Source organism: Sinocyclocheilus anshuiensis, unplaced genomic scaffold (assembly GCF_001515605.1).
Source record: "Sinocyclocheilus anshuiensis isolate Anshui unplaced genomic scaffold, SAMN03320099.WGS_v1.1 scaffold3493, whole genome shotgun sequence".
In the NCBI taxonomy this organism is placed as follows: Eukaryota; Metazoa; Chordata; class Actinopteri; order Cypriniformes; family Cyprinidae; genus Sinocyclocheilus; species Sinocyclocheilus anshuiensis.
Window position 1 is genome coordinate 60012 of NW_015556006.1, and position 20720 is coordinate 80731.

Sequence of the window (20720 nt, forward strand, 5' to 3'; positions counted from 1 at the left end):
CAGAAGGACAAACATCATTGCAAAACTCCACCGATCTGTGCTTTATAGCGGTGCGGCAAGACTCAATCCTCTCTTCAGTGTAGACAAATGAAAACACACTTGGAATTTGAAAAAAAGGACCTAAAGGACCCTCAGACTGTGAGAAACAATATTCTCTGGTCTGATGAACCTCAATTCCAAGCATCATGTTTGAAGGAAACCAGGCACTGCTCATCACATGCAGAGTACCATCCCAAAAGTAAAGTGTGCTGGTAGCAGCCTCATGCTGTGGGGCTGTTTTTCAGCGGCAGGGAAGAAAACCAGCTCTGCTCATCACCTGCAGAGTACCATCCCAAAAGTAAAGTGTGCTGGTAGCAGTCTCATGCTGTGGGGCTGTTTTTCAGTGGCAGGGACCGAGGGACTCGTCAGAGTAGAAGATAAGCTCAATGCACCAAAATATTGAGTTAGCCTTAATGAAAACCCAGTCCAGAGCATTCAGAACCTCAGACTGGGCAGAAGGTTCACCTTCCAACAGGACAATGACCCTATGCACACAGCAAGAGTGGCTTATAGACAACTCTGTGAATGTGCTTGAGTGGCCCAGCCAGAGCCTGGGCTTGAACCCAATCAGATATTTCTGGAGAAACCTGAAAATGTGCATCTGCCCCCATCCAAGCTGAGAGCTTGAGAGGTGAAGAGGCGAGGTGAAGAATGGCAGGTAATTGCCAAATGCTGATGAGAAAAGCTTGTCGCATCAAACAAAAAAGACTTGAGACTGTAAAGGTGCTTCAGCTAAATATTTAGTTAAGGGTATGAATACTTATGCAATGTACTTATTTCAGTTTTTTTATTTTTAATACATTTACGAAGTTGTGACAATTCTGTTTTTGCTTTGTCAGTATGGTGCATGGAGTGTAGATTGATGTGTAAAAAAAGTAATTTAAAGCAGTTTAACATAAGGCAGCAACATAACAAAACATGAAAAAAAACGAAGGGGTATGAATACTTTCGCAAGGCACTGTAGCATGATAGCAAGCCTCTCGTGGTTGAGTGGAGCTCCTTTGCTAAAAAAAGGAACCATCAGAGCATCTGTCTGGAATTTTTCCAAAAAGACAGCTTCAGCTGTCTAGCAACAAATGCAAAAAAATGGAGCTTGGCCACAAAAAGGGGGTCTGCAGTAGCCTCCTTTACTGTGCAGTATGATGCAGATGATGGAACTTTACTTACTGGAAGTTTCCTGTGGCTGTTGATGTATGTCTGCACTGTGGGCCAAATTTCGGTTGTCCTCTCGGCAACTGCCATTTCTTCTACCCAATGATGAGCACAGAATTTCAAAGGAAATGTTAATGTTTTGGTCATCTCTATGAAATCCTCACGTCTGGCTGGTGAGTCATGGAACAACTGCCAAAGAGCCCTCAGTACATCTCCCACCTTCCAGCCCGTTTCTTTCTCTCCACTTTGAAAGCTTCCATTCACAACATGCAAAGCACAGCTTCCCAAATTCAGCAACTTTGGTGCATCAGGGTCTGACTGACTCTTGTCTTCTTGGAACATTCTCAGGAATTTCCAGTTGACCATTGGGCCATCCACTGAGATCTGCAGGAGCTTCTTGGGATCAAGTGGTGAGAGTTTTTTTTTTTTCTCCAAAAGCTTCTCTGCCTGAGTATGTCCCATAAACTCTGAATCAAAATAGCGCACAGCTACTTTCTCTTCATGATCACTCCAGTAACGGACAATAATATCCATCTGTTTCATCTGTGTCATTTTATTCAAGCCTTCATCAAATGACAACATAGCATTGTGCCTTTCTAACACCTTTGTTCAACTCCTCTTTGAAATATGGGCACAAGCCAAACGATAAGAGGTAAGCAGATTTGGTTGCACCACAGGAAAACCGTTTGGCAATATTAGGGTTAGGGAAAATTTTTACACAATATTATGTCTGGGAACATTTGACTAAAAATGAATGACACATCACAGCTGGAGTTGAATGAGTAGTGTGACCTGACCATTTTGATTACCCAACGAATCTTCAAGCACAGCTTGGCTTAAAAAGAACTTCGACAGTGTTGAGCTGCCTTGTGTGCCATGTTGCCTCTTCATTTGTATCTGACACTTGAAAAGCTGACTGACTGCCACTTTCCACATCTACAGTGGTTGCTTGTAGGTCTTTGTTAGTTTGTTCGCAAATGTCCTGTCCTTTGTTTTCAGGAGTCCCTTCCCTGAGAAAATTTGTAATTTGTGTCTCTTTTTTCATTTGTGCAGCAACTTTTATATGGCCTTGCCCTCGTTCATGACTCTTTAGTGCTGACAGATCCATGTTACCGACATCAAAGGATTTCCTGCAAAGCTTGCAATATGCCCTTTGCACATCTCCTGATACTTCTCCTAGCCAGTCCCTGAACTGGGGATTTTCTTTCCATTCCTTCTTAAACTTGCACTGTCTCCCTGACATTTGTGTTGCTTATTTCTGTAATTCAAGATCAGAAGTGTTGATCTGTGATCCATATTGATCATGAATTTAATGTTTTAAAATAAATAAAATTGATTATTAAGAGAAAACGATACTTTAAAAATTACACTAAAACCACCAGTAGGTGGCAGCAAATAAGTCTTAATGAGTGAGTCACCAGAGTCATTCTTTTTAAATGATTCATTCAAAATGCTAATTAATTTAAGAATGAGCAAATCACGGTCTTTATGAATGGGTCATTGAATCGCATTCTCAAATGATTCGTTCATAAAATGCAAATTCATTCGGCAAGTTAGCTGTATTCATTCACATAAGAAATAAACGACGTGAAAGAGGAATGAGTTTGTTTTTTGCACGCTGTCTGAAACGCATCTGTGTGTGTGTGTGTATGTGTGTGTGTGTGTGTGTATGTGTGAGAGACTGTGTGCGGCTGAGTGCACAGAAAACATTGAGCAAGTAATGTTACCGAATTATTTCCCCACTTCTCACAATGGAATCGTTTGAAATTGCTTGAGTGTGTAAACGAGCAAGTCAAAACACGTACAACTGATAAACTTTCACTCTGTGATGGTTAAATTTTATAACTAATCCGCAAACTGGTGCAGACTGTTCCGTATGGATCACGGAACAACTACGATCCATTTAACCCCTATTAACAAGGTTAGCTACGTGCTTACCAGACAACATTTGCTGAAAACTAGGGATGTAACGATTCACTCAACTCACGATTCGATTCACGATTTTGATTTCACGATTTGATTCATGATTTTTTTTTTTTTTATCAAAATGAGATTTAAAACAAATTATAAATTAAATGTGTCCTTTCATTATTGCTTGGGCAAAATACTGTACGTTTCTTTGTGAAATTGAAATATAACACTATAATAAGATACTAATATAGCACTTTATATTATTATTACTCTATAAATTATTGCTCTTTTGTTGGTTTTGATTGCTTCTATTGTCCTCATTTGTTAGTCGCTTTGGATAAAAGCGTTTGCTAAATAACAAAATTTAAATATAATGTAAATGTAAATAACAAAATGAAATAGAAATTTTAAAACAAGCCCCAAATCAAATAAATATGTAACACAAATAAAAGAAATCTCTTCAAATAAACAAACTAAGGCTTTGTCTGTGCTCTTTCCATTTAAAATTAGAGGCAACCACTGCATTTTAATCATGATCCAAACAAAGAGAATCGTCACATATTTAAATCGATTTTCAACCGGCTCGCGGTTTATCGTTCCATCCCTACTGAAAACAATCGAGCAAGTGCTAGAAAATCAATTTCTAGCACCTGCAACCGCCAACACAAGAAAGTGTCACTACGACACAGCAAGATTGCTCACGTGTCAAAACTCTGCGTCCCTGAACAGAGAGCTTTGTTACTAACGTTAATTGTTTCAGATTATTTGCAAACTGTTTTGCAATGACCAAGAACATTCAAATAATAATAATAATAATAATAATAATATTTTCCAGGACAAGATTTTTCCAGGACAATTTATGTTTTCTTTAATTTTCCATGTGTTTTTTCAGGTCTGGAAAATTGGTCATTAATTTTCCAGGTTTATCAGGACGCGTGGGAACTACAGTATATGTGCAGCAGCAGTAATTTTTACATGCTCACAGCAGCATGTTGTGGATGTATTGGCAGTAGCAAGTCTCTGTATTTGCTCTGCCGCAGCAGCAGCAGTGTAGCAGATCTATTCCACCAAGACCAAACACATTAACATTGTCATTTATCTTACCATGCCAAACCCTCAGAAATTTATATATATATATATACAGTATATATATATATATATATATATATCGCAATATCACAATAGAAAAACTATATTATCATGGTCACATGACAATATGAAACGATAGGTCTCCCAGGTAAAAAGTGTAGTTTTAAAATATATTTGTTTTGGGCCATTATGCTCTTGCACAGTATCTGTCAAGCGAACTAAAACCGAAAGCACAATATGGCTTAAACCCTTCATCAAATCTGTTTTCGCTGCACATTTCAAAGCGAAGAGCGCACGTCATTCAGGCTCCGTTCACAGTGAATGAATGCAGTGAACTCGTTTATTGCATATGCTGTAAGTTTAGCGCGCTTTTGGGAATGCAACAGCCACCTGTTTATGCTTTATTTTCAAGGCAGATGATTACAGCGTTTCACTAGATTAGATTAGTGAGATGCGTTTTTGTAAGCCTGTTTTCACTAAAGCTGGAGTTTTCTTTCAAAATAAAAGCTTAAAGGTGCACTAAGCAATTGTGTCCAAAAACACACTTGGTGTCCCAAAACACACTTGCAGCCAATCAGCAGTAAGGGGGCGTGTCTCGTAATGACAGAGAGAAGAGAGCACTCAATTTGAGTGTACAGGACTGATATTAACAGATCAACTACAGATAGAGAGAACTGGAAGATAAAAAAAAAAAGGAAAATATTGGAGGAACATAACATTAAAAAGAAGGGTTACGACCAGGCAAGAGGTAGGACCTGCATAAATATCGGAGCAGTTTTCCAGCGGTGGAGAGAATTCAAGCAGTGGGAAGGGCTCGAATCGGACGCCGAGGTTGCGTTGTTTCTTTTTGATAGGTGAGTAACGTTGATTTTGCATTGTTTCACACAACTTATCTGTGTTGGCTTTTGTTTGAATATGTGTCATCTTCGCTTGTTTCCACGATCGTCGTTATGCCAGGGTTGTGTACGTACATGTGGGGTGGAGATATCAAAATAGGGGCAAGGTCCTGTTGGGGTACGGGCGTGTTTGTTTTGGTACTTTCAAATATCAACATCGTTTGGCAAAAATCGTCTAGTGCACCTTTAAAAGTGCAGTATGATCTGTTGAAAGCTAGCGGTTTAAATGGGTAACGTTACTGCAGTCCAAATTCAAAATATCTCTTTCAAGTGTAGAAATTAGGAAAGAATTATTGTAATTTCCCTACTGTAGTCTAAAGAAAAAATAATATGCATAAAAATAATATTGATTTTCATTTATTTTACAGTGCAATTTTTTTACAATATGGCTACTGCTGCCTGTCATGCTCTTGTAGAAGAGAAACTCATGAAGACGATAGTCCAATATAACGTTTAATAATAATCCAAGAAGATGAAGATCAATCCAGACACAGGGAAACACAAGCAGCATGAAACAATATAATAGCCAACAAGGACCAGTACAGAGAGGGAAACTTAAGTAGAGTGACTAACGAGGGACAAACAGGTGAACTGAATTGAACGCGACCTCGCACTGCAGGAACAAAGGGTGGGATGGAGGGCGATTTAGGAGGAGGACAAAGGAGTGGATGTGGGATGGTGACAGGGGACGGCGAAGGGCTGGCAGGAAGGCAGGCGGACAACCCATGTGGAGGTTCGGGCGGAGGACGGACTCCCGGAAGGAGGACCACAAACAGAGTCCAAAGTGGAGACGACGGAGGGAGGAGCCATGGAGGAACCAGGGCGGATCAGATGGAGGGAGAAGACAGAAGGGAACAGGAGGAGCCAGACGGGACCCAGACCCCAGCCATGATGGCGGCCCACGGTGGAACCAACGGAGGGGGAGCCATGGTGGAGGAAGTGCTGACGACTCCAGGGGCCGACCGACAGCGGCAGAGCAGGTGGTGGTGGAGCCCGAGGCAGAGACGGAAAGCCGAAGAGCCAGGGTGACACTGAGGATCTGGAGGGCCAAGGCGGAGTAGATGGCTCCGGCGACCAAGGCGGGGATCCGGAAGGCCGCAGAGGACCAAGGTGGAGCTGGAGGGAAGGAGGAGCCTGACAGAGCCAGAGGGACGGAGGGACGAGGCACAGCCAGAGGAGTGGAGTCCCGAAGTGGCGGATGGTCGACGACTGACCAATGCAGAGCTGGAAAGATGAGGGAGCCTGGTGGAGCTGGTGGACTGATGGGACACAGTGGAGATGAGGGAGCTAGGAGCCATGGTGGAGCTGCTGGGTCGACAGGCCGAGACGGAGTCCAGGACTCAGAGGCTGGAGGCAGAGACAAGGGATACTCCAGCCACGATGCCGATAGAGACTGGTAGACCCGCGGCGATCCCACCGCACAGATGGTGGGCTGAGGGTGAGTTGAGGGGCTGCCAGGAGACAGCGGTGGCGATGGTGAGGACTGGTGCAGAGGTGGTGGGAGAGGGAGGCTGGGCAGGAGTTCAGGATGATCAGGGGGGATTTAAAATGTTGTGTGCTGTCCACACACACCATAAGGCCACTTCCAGCACCGTGAACGCCAATGACAGGGGAACGACCTCCATGGTCGTTTTAGTACAGGCAGATAGTTCAGGGCAGACAAATATATCCAGACAGACAGACAGTTCAAATATGACCTCCGTGGTTGTTTCAGGACACCTGGTCAGACGTGACAGGCTCCGGGGCGATCCTTGGCTCTATCGCTCCTTCCTGCGATGGCTTGTAGAGGCCGCACTGGGCTCTGGCTCTCTGGGCTCGGGCTGACGCCCCTCGAAGCGGGGTGATGGCTGGCTGAGCTCTGGGTCGAACATAAATGAAAACCAAAAGAAAAACTCTCAAAACCAAAAACAAAACGTGGGGAAAACACGCCGCATACTTTTTGTTGGTTGGCTATTCTGTCACGCTCTTGTAGAAGAGAAACTCATGAAGACGACGATAGTCCAATATAACGTTTAATAATAATCCAAGAAGATGAAGATCAATCCAGACACAGGGAAACACAAGCAGCATTAAACAATATAATAGCCGACAAGGACCAGTACACAGAGGGAAACTTAAGTAGGGTGACTAACGAGGGACAAACAGGTGAACTGAATTAGGCAATCAAGGGGAGAACGGGGTCACAGGCACATGAGGGAGATAACACAACAAACAGTCCTGAGGTGTGACACTGTCAATGTTGTTATTATTATTCTATTCTAATTTGTTTGGCTTCCTAAAACACCAGTGTGAATGTAATTTAGTCTGAGACTGTATATCACAAATAAAAAGAGGGTTGAGTCCCCTTTAAAGTTCAGGTACAAGTCAGTTCACTGACTTTTTTATGATTTAAGTTTTCTTAGTTAAGAAACATGGGTTGGAGCTCTTAATTTTGAACTCTCAAAGTGCATTAGATAGTAATATCTGTAATAATATATATAATATAATATAATAATAATTTAACTTTAAAATGTACACAATTTTAATTTTTTCCCCAATTCTTCATCTGTCTTTTTTTCTTTTTAAATATCACAATAAATATCGTATCGTGGACTTCATATGGCAATAATATTGCTCGTGATATTTTGATCCCTAATGTATATACATAATTACATAATAGATATCATCATAGATTAGTATTGTAAATGTAACATTGTAACTGTGCAAAGTTACCAATACACAGTACCTTACCCTACCGGTTTGTTTTAATATTTATTGCATTTTTGTTCTTTGTTCTTTTTCCTTTTTTATTTTCTCTTTATGATACTCTTATGACTCTTTATGATTCAGGTTCTGTAAGCACTATAAAAATGTATACCGAAATGCATAAGAAGTCAGTTGGATTGAAAGTAACTTGTTTTTTTCTTTCATAATTCTATATTCTATCTTTGACTCCCTTGACATAAAAAATTGCTGATGCATTATAATATTTGCAGATCCCTTGTTATATAAGAAATTGGTTGTTTTCAGGTGTTTTAATGCATTATATTTTCTCAAGGTGTAACAATGAATAGATAAATATTATAATGTATTATAACCGTATTATAGCATTGACATTACCCGAGAAGTTATACTAAATATGCTAGGAAATCCTGTTCATTAAAGGACAAGCATTTATTCCATGGTTGAGCAAGAACACAATTGAAGTGTTTAAAATGCATGTGCACAGTTCAGTTGAATGATAAAGTTTACCTTCTAAAGTAAACTTAACAACACCGAAATAAGAGTGTGCAGAAAATGCTGTAACATTACTGTTGCTATAATCAACCACAAGTGCATACATGCCATTCACTATATAGGAATATAAATAAAAGTTTTCTTTACCTTAAAGAAATTGTCAAGGAAATACATAACTATAAACTATTACTACTAGGGCTGTCAAGATATCAGATTTTTCACTACATGATTATCGTGGCCTCAAAAAAATCACGATAACGATATATTGACATTTATAGAAATCTTGAAAAAAATTAATAAATCATGCTATCAGTCAAATTAATCCTTCTTTCTTTCTTTTGATCAATGAATCACACCATTGCCTACAAAATGAACAATTACACTACACAGAAGAGATTAATATGCTAACAGTTTTAGTTTAGCAGTGTCAAAGTAAGACAATTTATGAGAATAACTACATATTTTTACTCCAAACTTGCGTTATAGCGTCAATCGAGTGTTTGAAATAACTTTACCCATATGAAAATACCTGAGATACCCCTAATTAACAAGATAATGATATTTCATTATTTAAATATCACGATTATCATCAATACCAGTACTATGTTTTAATTTTAGCAGTAAACCTCTGTTGTCCTGCACTTTGTTTGCCAAAAAGTAAAGGGTTTGTTTAAGTGCTATGACTATAACTGAATAATGGCATGCAGATGTCTTCAAGCCACCACTTTTATCAAACATATGAAGTTTGGTGCAGATTGGACATTGCTTGTTTAGGTTACTGTAAAACAAGTCATTTCCTGTTGTCAGCAGGTGGCGCTATGACTATAACAGAATATTGGCCTTTAGATGTGTTCAAGCCATGATTCTTATCGAACGTGTGAAGTTTGGGGCAGATTGGACATCGTATGGCTGAGTTACAACACCTTCTATTCCCATGGCGAAACATCGAAATTTGTCAGGCCACCACGGACACTCCCTTTAACGAAAACTCAAGAGCTTCGCAATTTAACATCACAAAGGCCTTTAGAGTAGACTGACCAAATATAGTGTTGATGCCATTAAATCTCTATGAGGAGTTCGTTAGAGTGTAAAATGTCACTTCCTGTTGCCAGCAGGTGGCGCTATGACTATAACTGAATATGGGCATGGGCATGTGTTCAGGACAGGCCTCTTATCAAACATGTGAATTTTGGTGCAGATCAGACATTGTATGCCCATTGTATGCTTCCTTTTTCACAGCGAAACATCGAAGTTTGTCAGGCCGCCATGGACACGCCCGTCAACAAAAACTCAAGATCTTCACAATTTAATGTCACAAAGGGCTTTAGATTTCACTGACCAAATTTGGTGTTGATCTCTCTTTAAATCTCTAGGAGGAGTTTGTTTAAATACAACGCCTGAAAATGGCAAAAACAGCACAAAACTTGCCGAGAAAATTCTTAATAACATACTTCTTGTTGGGTTTCATACTTTTTAATGGGGGACTTTTGTGTAAGTATTGGTGTGTTACATGTGTCTACCGAATTTCGTACAAGTATGTCAAACATAGCTCAAGCACTTTGTTGAAATTTTATAGGTGGCGCTATCGAGCCATTTTGCCACAACCACGTCTGAAACCCATACCAGATGTAAATTTTCACCACTTTTGGCATGTGTGCAAAGTTTCATGAGTTTTCGAGCATGTTTAGGCCCTCAAAATTGCAATTCATTTTGGAGAAGAAGAAGAAGAATCTGAGCAATTCCAATAGAGTGGTGGAACTATGATGTCACTTTGTAGGCAAAAACCCAGAAGCAAGTTAGCATTTTAGCACTTCCGGTTCCATCATCCCAGAGTGGGTTTTTTGAATGGGAGTTTGGTTAAATCCCCTAAAATAAGGTCCGTGTTTCACACAAGCTCAAGATATTTTCACATTTTATTCTACGACATAAAACACACCAGTTACACCCCACTCGTGATTTTTTTAAACTGTTATGTTTCTTAAAAAAGACAGTTGCTAACAAGTTGCTAAATGGGACTACAGGCGCTGTTGGAGGCATTAAACATCATCACGCCAAACAGTTGATCAATTTACAGTATTTTCCAATCGTAGTGTATAATCTATAGTACAATTAATTAATTGTAGAATAACAAATTAATAGTTTCCCGCATTTTATTTTGTTGTTCGACAATGTTTTTTGCTTTGCCCCGAAATGCAACAAGTCTTCGAATGGAAGATGCTCGTTTTATCACTTTCCTACTGATGTGGAGACTCTGGGTTCGCACCGCAAGGTAAACTCATATGATTATTCCATGTAAACACAACATTTACCGGCTAGGTCGCGGTAAAAGTGAAACTTTAACCATGCATAGTGCTTAAAGCCACGTTAAAATTAAATGTTTATGGCAACATGAAGCTGTTACAAAGCATACAGATTGAGGATTTTCTAGAAGCAAGGATAAAATAAAAATTTGTGTACCCACCCTAATAAAACGATAGCTGAAATGTGGTACTTTATTCACTAAAATAAGTTTAATCTTACCATATCCAAAAACTCGCTCACTCTGCTGTTATTTAATAGATTAAAATGCACTAGAATTTTATTGAATAGTATCTGGAGACACATTTTTATTTTAAATATTCATATTAATCAAGGATTTATTGACTTTTAATGCATCTTATTTCAAAATGTACAGAAATACGTGCTTTCATATGTCTTTTAGTTATGATTATTTCATATATTCACTATAATATTTATTACTAATGTCTCATTTCAGTTTTAGTTTGGCTCTAGTTTTGTATTTATTCCAGTTTATATGAAAAGGTTCATGTAGCGTGGATTAAAATTCATAAACCGACTAAATCCTTTTCACTGAACGTGTTAAAAATATGTTTGAAAAAGTTGTCGGGAGCATGGTGGTGGTGACGTTGAAGGCGAGCGACCGTAGTGCTGTAGTTCGTTTATAGCCGAACTACAGCCGCCAAGTTCTGGCGCTTTTATTTAGGCATCAAAATTCATAAAAAGTTATATTATTTTGTGAAGATTATCTTGATGGACAAATCATGTAAGTTTCATGAACTAGACTTCCAGTTTGTTAAGATGGCGTAGACAGTCATTGAGTCTCGCTCCCGCAACATTTTATTCTATAGCTTCCTTAAAACCCCACAACTTATTTCTCTTTCACTGCAAATTGGACAACATTTTTGGCGTGCACATCCAATTATGGCAGCTAAATCAGCAAAACAAGGCAAAAAGGAACAGAAAGTTGAAGCGTGCGGAGATGACGGCAAAGATGTTAGCATGGCAGCTATCACTAACCTTCTGGAGGATCACCGGGCTGCTCTCTCTGCAGATTTTAAAGCCACTGTCTCGACACTTGAGGTAAAGCTGGATCAAATTCAAGCCACCGTGACAGAACATGGCTCGAAGACTGCTTCGCTCGAGACCCACGCAAATTCGCAGGATGAGCGCACACACGCCTTAGAAACTACGTGTGCAATGTTAAAAGAGAGCAACTCTAAACTGCTTGCTAAACTCGTGGACCTCGAGTCTCGTAGCCGGAGTAATAATATAAGAATTATTGGGCTACCTGAATCCATAGAAGGACCTCGGCCGTCTGTCTGCTTCTCTGAGCTACTCACAGAAGTGTTTGGGGATGGAGTCCTGGAATCTCCGCCGGAGTGCGACAGAGCACACCGGTCACTGGCTGACAAACCGAGGCCGGGGCAGAGGCCTAGGCCTGTTATTGTCCGGCTTCACAAGTTTCAGCAGAAGGAAAAGATCATTCGCGAAGCCAGAGCGAAGAGGGGAAAGCTTTATTATCGCGGCACTCCTATCGCTATTTTCATGGATTACGCTCCGGAGGTGCTGGAGCAACGTTCCAAGTACAGGGAGGTGATATCTGAACTTTACAAACTGGGACTAAAACCAGCGCTGCTGTTCCCGGCCAGGCTTACTATCGTTACGAAGGAGGGAAACAGAAGAAGACTTGCATCGGTCGCTGAAGCCAAGGACTACACTGCATCGTTATGTTCTGCTGAGGACTAAACTTGAAGCGACTGATGCAGTAACCTGTGGCTGGCTCAGTTGGTGACTCAGGATGTAACGTTAGCATTTGCTAAATGTTTTGAATTCTGCAAGACTTAAATGGCTGACTAGTTATCGCCTAGTTGTTACATTTGAACGTGCATAAGTTCTGTTTATTTTAGATTTATAGATACCTCTCGTTAGGCATCATGGAGGGGTTGTGTGCACCCTTGTTTTCACTTTACTTGTTGCCTTTGAAGATTTCGCGGCTGTTACACACATTCGCTGCCTTTCAGACTCTGCCGTGGCGCCTACAATACGTGCTGTCATAATACTTTAGATTGGTTCAGTTCAGTATTTTTCATGGTTATATTAGCTTATTCAGTGACTGTACATGTTACATGGTTATGTGTACATAATTTAATTTTGATTGTTTACCAAGTTATGTTTAAATGTATCATTTACCTTTTTAAAAATTAATTATTTACTATTTTAAATTAGTTAATAATTAATTATTGACTTTTTTATTTACCTTTTCTTCCCTCCATTATAGTGGGTAGTACTTACAGTTTTTTTACATTTATTTTATTCCCATTTATATTGTTTAATCCATGACCCGCGCGGGTCTGCGTCCATGACTGGACTTTCTCTTCTGTCATTGCTGTACGCACCTGTTGACTGTAAAACTTTGCAGTTGTGACGTTCAGCAATATCTGATGTTAGAATATGGTTGGGACCCAATATACTTGAAAGGGGGTTGACCTTTAAGTAGGTGGCGGGAATGAGATGTCGGAAGTCTTGAGAGCATTGAGCTGTGTTGCTCGGATAATGTTTGCACTTTGGGGGATGTCTTTGGGGCCACAATTTTGGGTGGGTTTTTATTTTCTATTTATTTTTTTATTTTTTTTATTCCCCTCCTGTTTTCGGTCTTTTTTCTTCTTATTTCGCTTTACGGAAGGCCATACAAATTCAAGTCACCTCAACCCTCTACATTGTTCTAGATGGCTCCTGACACTTCAAAGATGGGTAAAGGTGTGCGCCTGATTTCTTGGAACACTAAAGGAATGAATAAAGCCGTTAAGATTGGTAAAGTAATGACGCAGTTGCAACATTTGAAAGGGGATATTATATTTTTACAGGAAACGCATCTTAAAACATCAGATGTCCAACGTATCAAAAGGGCTTGGATGAGTCATGTTTTTGATTCAAAATTCTCCGCTAAGGCTAGAGGGGCTGCTATTATTGTTAGTAAGAATATATCGTTTGAGCCAGTACAAGTTATTCAAGATGTTAATGTCCGTTATGTCATAGTATCGGGCTTGTTAAACAACTTTCCAGTAGTCTTAGTCTCTATTTATGCTCCCAATTGGGATGATGAGCAATTCTTCGTTAACTTTTTTGCTAAAATTCCGAACAGCGACAATCATCACCTACTGATTGGGGGCGATTTTAATTTGGCGCAAGACACACGTCTTGATAGGTCATCATCTAAGCAAATCAATTTATCAAATTCTGCTAAAGTAGTGCTTACTTGTTCATCTCATTTAGGAATTTCAGATCCTTGGAGATTTAAAAACCCCCATAGCAAAGTCTTTTCATTTTTTTCTCCACCACACCAAACCTTTTCCCGGATTGACTTTTTTTTTATTGACAATAAATTGCTGCATCTGGTTACTGCTAGCATTTATCACCCAATAGTTATTTCAGATCACGCTCCCACGTTGATTGATATCAATCTCCCACTTAGTGTTACCTCCCCATCTCTATGGAAATTTAGTTCTCATCTTTTAGCAGATCACGAGTTTAAGAACTTTGTTGCCACTCAAATTAGTAATTACATTGAATTCAATGATACCCCTGAGGTTAATAGTGAATTTTTATGGGAAGCTCTGAAAGCTTTTGTTCGAGGTCAGATTATTTCTTTCATATCACACATGCGTAAGGTTGAACGTGCTAAAAGGCAGGACATTCTAGAAAAACTTCTCAAACTTGATGAAATATACGCCATCTCTCCCTCCCAAACCCTTTACAAAAAGCGACTTGTATTACAATCGGAATATAACTGTTTGATGACACACAATGTAGAGAGACAACTGCGACAAACTAAGCAGCGTTTCTTCGAACATGGTGATAAGGCGGGGGCACTCTTAGCCCAACAGGCTGCAGCCAGTGCCTCTAGGGTAATTTCAAGAATTATTTCCTCTAGTGGCAATCTTACTGCAGACCCAGCTGAAATCAACAAAGCTTTTTTAGACTTCTATATTAACCTTTATACCTCCGAATACTCTTCAGGTTCAGCAAAGATCCCCAACCCCTTAGACTCATTAAATTACCCTAGAATTGATGAAGACACTGCTAAGGAATTAGGTAGCCCCATTTCACCCCAGGAGGTCCAAGAAGCCATTAGATTAATGCAGAATGGGAAATCCCCAGGCCCTGATGGGTTTACAGTTGAATTTGATAAGGAATATTCTAATTTACTAGTCCTAATTTTGGTGAAGATGTATAACGATTCTTTTCAAAAAGGTGAACTACCGGCGGCTCTGTATATGGCATCCATATCCTTGCTTTTAAAGAAAGACAGGGATCCCACCTCCTGCAGTAACTACCGACCGATTTCTCTGCTAAACGTAGATTGTAAAATTTTAGCTAAAGTTCTCTCTCTTCGCCTCCAAGATGCCATGTCATCCATAATTTTATTGGATCAAATGGGCTTTACATTGGGGAGGCATTCTTTCTTTAATACTAGAAGATTACTTAACATTATTCTCTCTCCATCTCCCACTACCCCTGAAGTTGTAGTTTCATTGGATGCGGAGAAAGCGTTCGATAGGGTGGAGTGGGAATTAGTGCTGGGCGGTATACCAGTTCATACCGAATACCGGTGTTTATTTTTGTTATGATATTAATTTTTAAAATACCGCAATACCGGTGTATGTCGCTTAAACAACGTTCGGAACACGACACTGTTTGAAAGGGGTCCCTTTTCACTGTTGCACTGTGTTGAGGGGAACAGCTGTATGTGTTACTAAGCGTGAAAGTTCCGAAACTGAAGCTGTAGAACTAATAGAACGTGATGACACAGAAGAACTCATCCACAATATCCACCTTGACCACCACAAATATCCACCGCCCCCTGCCATCAGCTCCCACGTCTCACACACACAAGCGTGACTTTAGCACTAGATTGAGCAACTTTCAGACCCTTTTTTCCATAGAATATTCATACTGACAAACCTAGCGACTTTTTTGGATAAACCTTGCTATGGTTCAGTTGGAATATTTCGCCAGTGCTGTCCCGCGAACCAGGAGGTGCGCTGAATGAGACAAAAAAATAATATAGCCGAAACAACCGCATAGCTGATCTTTAGTGTAGATGCATGTTGATTTTATCAGACGATGCCGCCATTATAAATGAGAGTGACTCCTGGTTAACATGTATTAAAATGGGTTGTGTTTTTTTGGTCATACCGCCCAGCACTAGTGGGAATACCTGTTCTTTGCTTTAGGTAAATTTGGGTTTGACACCAAATTCATTTCTTGGATTCGACTTTTCTATGCTTTCCCGTCTGCATCAGTGCATACCAATGGTGTTCGTTCGCCACCCTTTTTGCTCCAACGCGGGACACGTCAAGGGTGTCCACTCTCGCCCTTGCTATTTAATATAGCTATTGAACCTTTGGCCATCTGGCTTCGTAGTCATGATACATTTAAAGGCATTATCCGCCATGGCCTGGTCCATAAACTTTCCCTTTATGTGGATGATTTGCTATTGTACATATCTGACCCTATAGCCTCTCTCCCCCCTATACTATCCATTCTAGAGCAGTTTGGCTGTTTATCAGGATATAAGTTAAACTTTCAAAAAAGTGAGTTATTTTTCATTAATCAAATGGCTAAATCTCTTCCTCTCTCTTCATTCCCCTTTAAGCTTGCCTTGGATGGGTTCAAATACCTGGGCATATTTATTACCAATTCGTTTAAAAATTTGTTTTTTAAGAATTTTATACCACTTGTGGACAAATGTAAATCTGATTTTGTTAGGTGGAGCTCCCTTTCCTTATCTCTGATAGGTCGCGCTAATCTTATTAAAATGATCATCCTACCAAAATTCTTGTATCTTTTTCAGCATGTCCCAGTCTGCATTAATAATCCCTTTTTTACTAATTTAGACCAGCAATTAAATGGGTTCCTTTGGAGTAACAAGCCAGCACGTATCAGAAAATCCGTTCTCCAGCTTCCCAAAACTGAAGGGGGTTTAGCACTTCCAAACTTTCGATGCTACTTTTGGGCATGTAATATCAATAAGCTACTTTACTGGGTTAGCCATAGATGCTGTGATTCTAGCCCACCCTGGTTACACATAGAAATATCTTCCTCCCGTTTCTTACTTTCTAATGTTTGTTCTCAGCTTCCTCTTGATCTACACAAAGTTTCGAGCAATCCGGTAGTTATTAATTCTATTAAGATCTGGCATCAATTCAGGAAACAATTCGGTTTACACAAAGCTTCCATTTACATGCCGATTTCCAATAATCATTTATTTCCTCCGTCCCTTTCAGACCGGGTTTTCGATATTTGGGCAACTAAGGGTCTTTTTACGTTGAACGATTTGTATGAAAAAGAAATCTTCTCCTCTTTCCCCTCTTTATCAGTTAAATTCAACCTTCCTAATAGCCATCTTTTTAGTTTTTTTCAAGTGAGGCACTTTATTCAAAAATTATTTCCCCATTTCCCAAATCGGCCCCCTGAATCAGAACTTGATTTAATTCTTACTCTCGACCCTGGTCAAAGACGGCTGATATCTACCATTTATGGTAAAATAACTTCCCTTACTCCATCTCCAGTTGACTCTCTTAAGCAAACCTGGGAGCAAGATTTGGGTATTGACATATCGGAGGACCAGTGGAAGAACATTCTTGGATTAATTAATTCTTCATCCATCTGTGCTAGACATGCCCTAATACAATGTAAAGTGCTTCACAGAACTCACTTCACTAATGCTAAACTGGCTAAAATATTTCCTAACAGAAGTGATGCCTGCAATAGATGCAAACAATCTCCAGCTGATCATCTCCATATGTTCTTTTCTTGCCCAATGCTAACAGACTATTGGTTTGACATTTTTAGAACACTCTCACAGGCCCTTAATACCACTATTGCCCCTAACGCGTTGACTGTCCTGTTTGGCCTTTCCCCAACTTCAATTGCATCACCTGCAGTGCGTCATTGCCTTTACCACTTTGTTGGCCAGGCGTGCTATCCTCTTTAAATGGAAACATGCCTCTCCCCCATCACATGAGGATTGGACATGAGAGGTATTGCAATGTATCCACCTAGAAAAAATTAGACATTCTTCCAAAGGATCACTGAGGGCCTTTTACAAAATGTGGAGCCCTATATTATGTACTATTGAGAACCTTACTGTGACATCTGGACCTTCTGACTAGACCCTTATGGGGGGTTCATTTGGTTAGACTTTATTGTATTGTCTGTTGCTTTTTGATATCCTTATTTTTATTTTTTGTGTGTTATTTCGGTGGCCCTTGGGGTGGGTTATGGGTGGAGGGGTTCTTTGTTGTTAAGTTTTGTTTCTTGTTTTTCTTCTGATCAGACACCTTATCTCATTTTGCAACAGATGTAATACCTTTTTATATGTATGCAAAAATTCCATAAAAAAAAAAAAAAAGTTTCATGAACTATGATTGAACACAGAGCTTATTTTTTGTGATAATCCAAAAGCCTATGGAAAAATCCTATTGGCTTTTTTCGAGGGAACCAGTGCGATGCTAGCAGCCGATCCACCTACAAAGTGACATCATAGTTCCCCCACTCTATAGGGTCCTCGCACCACCGGTGCTCGGACCCTAAAATTTTTTAAATAAAATACAGAAATCCAGAATCCAGAAAAAAATTTAATGGAAAAAGCTGAATTGGAAACAAAAATAAATAAATAAAATAAAATGGAATTTGTGAAAAAATGTAACAGATATCATTGGTCCCTAATCAGTGGACTTTCCTCATACATTTTTAACATTATAGGGTATATATTTTACACTTTTCTTGTTCTTACTAATTCAAGCTCTCTCAACTTATATTTTACAGTTTGTCAACTGATATAATATTTTGTATGGTTTGCACCCTAGTGCACCATTCAAAGCCTGAAACCACAGAGCCCCCCATATAAATTCCAATTTAACCCCTGGATATATATGAAATATGTTTGCTTACTCTGTTCCTCTCAGCGGCCCATAATATCAGTTCAGTTGGAGTGTCTTGTAATTTAAACTCCTGTTGCTGATACCATTCTTCAGTGTGACAAGTTTCATCATCATCTCCTTCCTCCTCATCCACCCAGCCGCTCTTTGTCCCTACTGGGATCATGTGGCCATGAGACTCCAGCAAGTCAAGCTGGTTAAAGTCTTCTGGAAAATCCATCACCGAGTCCACCTTTAGAGCAAGAGAGAGCGAGAGACTGTGTGTGTGTTTTGGGGTGAGAGAGAGTTTTGGGAAGAGTGAGAGAGAGAGAGCGAGAGCGAGAGCGAGAGCGAGAGAGAGAGAGAGAGAGAAGGGGGGGATGAAAAATAATTAATTCTATCGAGCACGAACTGATTCCATAACTGTATCATGGTGCCACCTTAGTCTATTTTTAAATAGGCTGACAGATCACTTTATATCTATATAACCATCGTTTAAACAACTAAAACATATATTTCATGTATTCGCATCGCATAACATGTATTTCACACAAAACAAAACTCACCGATAGCCAGCCTTTTTCACATTGAGCACGACAACACTCACAGATCTAGTACAAAAACTGTCTTGACGCTGGGAAATGTGGTTTTTTGTATCGCCCATTCACCTATACCTAATGAATCTCTAAACTACATTTCCCAGGATAAAAAAAAAAACTTCCCGCGAACAGAAGCTTGACTACTTCCGTAGTGGGAGGGACAAAATTGCTTCCAAGTAAACGTGCATTAGTGAGCGCTTTGATTCTTTTCATAGGTAAAGTGATATTTATTTTGCTTTGAATTAACAATCAGAGCAGGCGAAATATTTCAAGTCCAGTCTGAAACACTTTGCAGCCGCTTTATTTAGTACAGTTTTTTTTAGAATCAAATCTACTCTTCGCGCATGTTTATGAGCAAATTATGGCATGTACAACATATATCTCATACAGTCTGTAGCTTTCTCTGCGTGAAAGTATAGTAACTTTATCTCTAGATCAAGATCAACATATCTGAATCTGTCTTTTTTTCTGATCAGCGACATCATTTTCAGTGTCTACGCAGTATGACATCAGCTGGAAACACCATGTGAGTATAATTTAACTTTTGCTACAGTTGAGGTCAAAAGTTTAAATACCCTTGCAGAATCTGCAAAATGTTAATTATTTTACCAAAATAAGAGGGATCATACAAAATGCATATTATTTTTTATTTAGTACCGACCTGAATAAGATATTTCACATAAAAGACGTTAAGAGATAATAATAGTTGAATTTATAAAAATTACCCCGTTCAAAATTTTACATACGCTTACATACGATTCTTAATACTGTGTTGTTACCTGAATGACCCACAGCAATGTTTTTTTGTTTGTTTTGTTTAGTGATAGTTGTTCATGAGTCCCTTGTTTGTCCTGAACCGTTAAACTGGCTGCTTTTCTTCAGAAAAATCGTTCAGGTCCCACAGCATTTTTGTGTATTTGAACCCTTTCCAAAAATTACTGTATGGTTTTGAGATCCATCTCAAAATGGATTTCACACTGAGGACAACAGAGGGACTCGTATGCAACTATTACAGAAGGTTCAGACGCTCACTGATTCTCCAGAAGGAAAAACGATGCATTAAGAGCTGGGGGTGAAAACTTTTTGAATTTGAAGATCAGGGTAAATTTTACTTATTTTGTCTTCTGGGAAACATATAAGTATCTTCTGTAGCTTCTGAAGGGCAGTACTAAATGAAGAAAATATATATTTTGACAAAATAAGAAAAATGTAAAAATCTTTCTTCTGTTCAAAAAGTTTACACCCCTGGCTCTTAATGCATTGTTGGACAGAGAGTGGTTTTACAGAAAATGCTGGAACGTCTGTGTTAGTGCTTATTGATATCAGACTGAGGAGCCAACTTTCACCGAAGCATGTGGATATTATTGTTTTTCTCAACATTAACATGTGAAACAATATGAACGTGATAAACATAGGCCAACTTGAATGTATGTACGTGTAATTGGCACAGGCTGCTTTATTTAGCAATTTTAGTTAATTTTTGTTTTCTTACAGTTAGTAACTGAAGTGTAGATTAAATTTGTAGAATTATATGAAAAACAGATTATTTAAAGGGGTCATATGATGCGATTTCAATTTTTCCTTTCTCTTTGGAGTGTTACAAGCTCTTGGTGCAT

At 39.4% G+C, this 20720-nt stretch overlaps 1 protein-coding gene and 1 long non-coding RNA gene across 2 annotated transcripts in view; one reads left to right on the forward strand and one right to left on the reverse strand.

Moving 5' to 3' along the window:
- The window catches only part of ankrd49 (ankyrin repeat domain 49), a 33786-nt gene extending 14634 nt beyond the window's left edge, over positions 1 to 19152 (reverse strand). The window contains exons 1-2 of the mRNA XM_016470657.1: positions 19072 to 19152; positions 18540 to 18783 (exon numbers count right to left, since the gene is read on the reverse strand). Of these exons, the coding sequence (XP_016326143.1) occupies positions 18540 to 18746 (207 nt within the window). The 5' untranslated portion in view covers positions 18747 to 18783; positions 19072 to 19152. The remainder of the gene's footprint in view (positions 1 to 18539; positions 18784 to 19071) is intronic.
- Positions 19153 to 19257: 105 nt separating this feature from the next.
- Positions 19258 to 20720, forward strand: part of LOC107676136 (uncharacterized) — a 10019-nt gene continuing 8556 nt past the window's right edge. The window contains exons 1-2 of the long non-coding RNA XR_001632694.1: positions 19258 to 19319; positions 19581 to 19630. This is a non-coding gene — a long non-coding RNA (uncharacterized LOC107676136). The remainder of the gene's footprint in view (positions 19320 to 19580; positions 19631 to 20720) is intronic.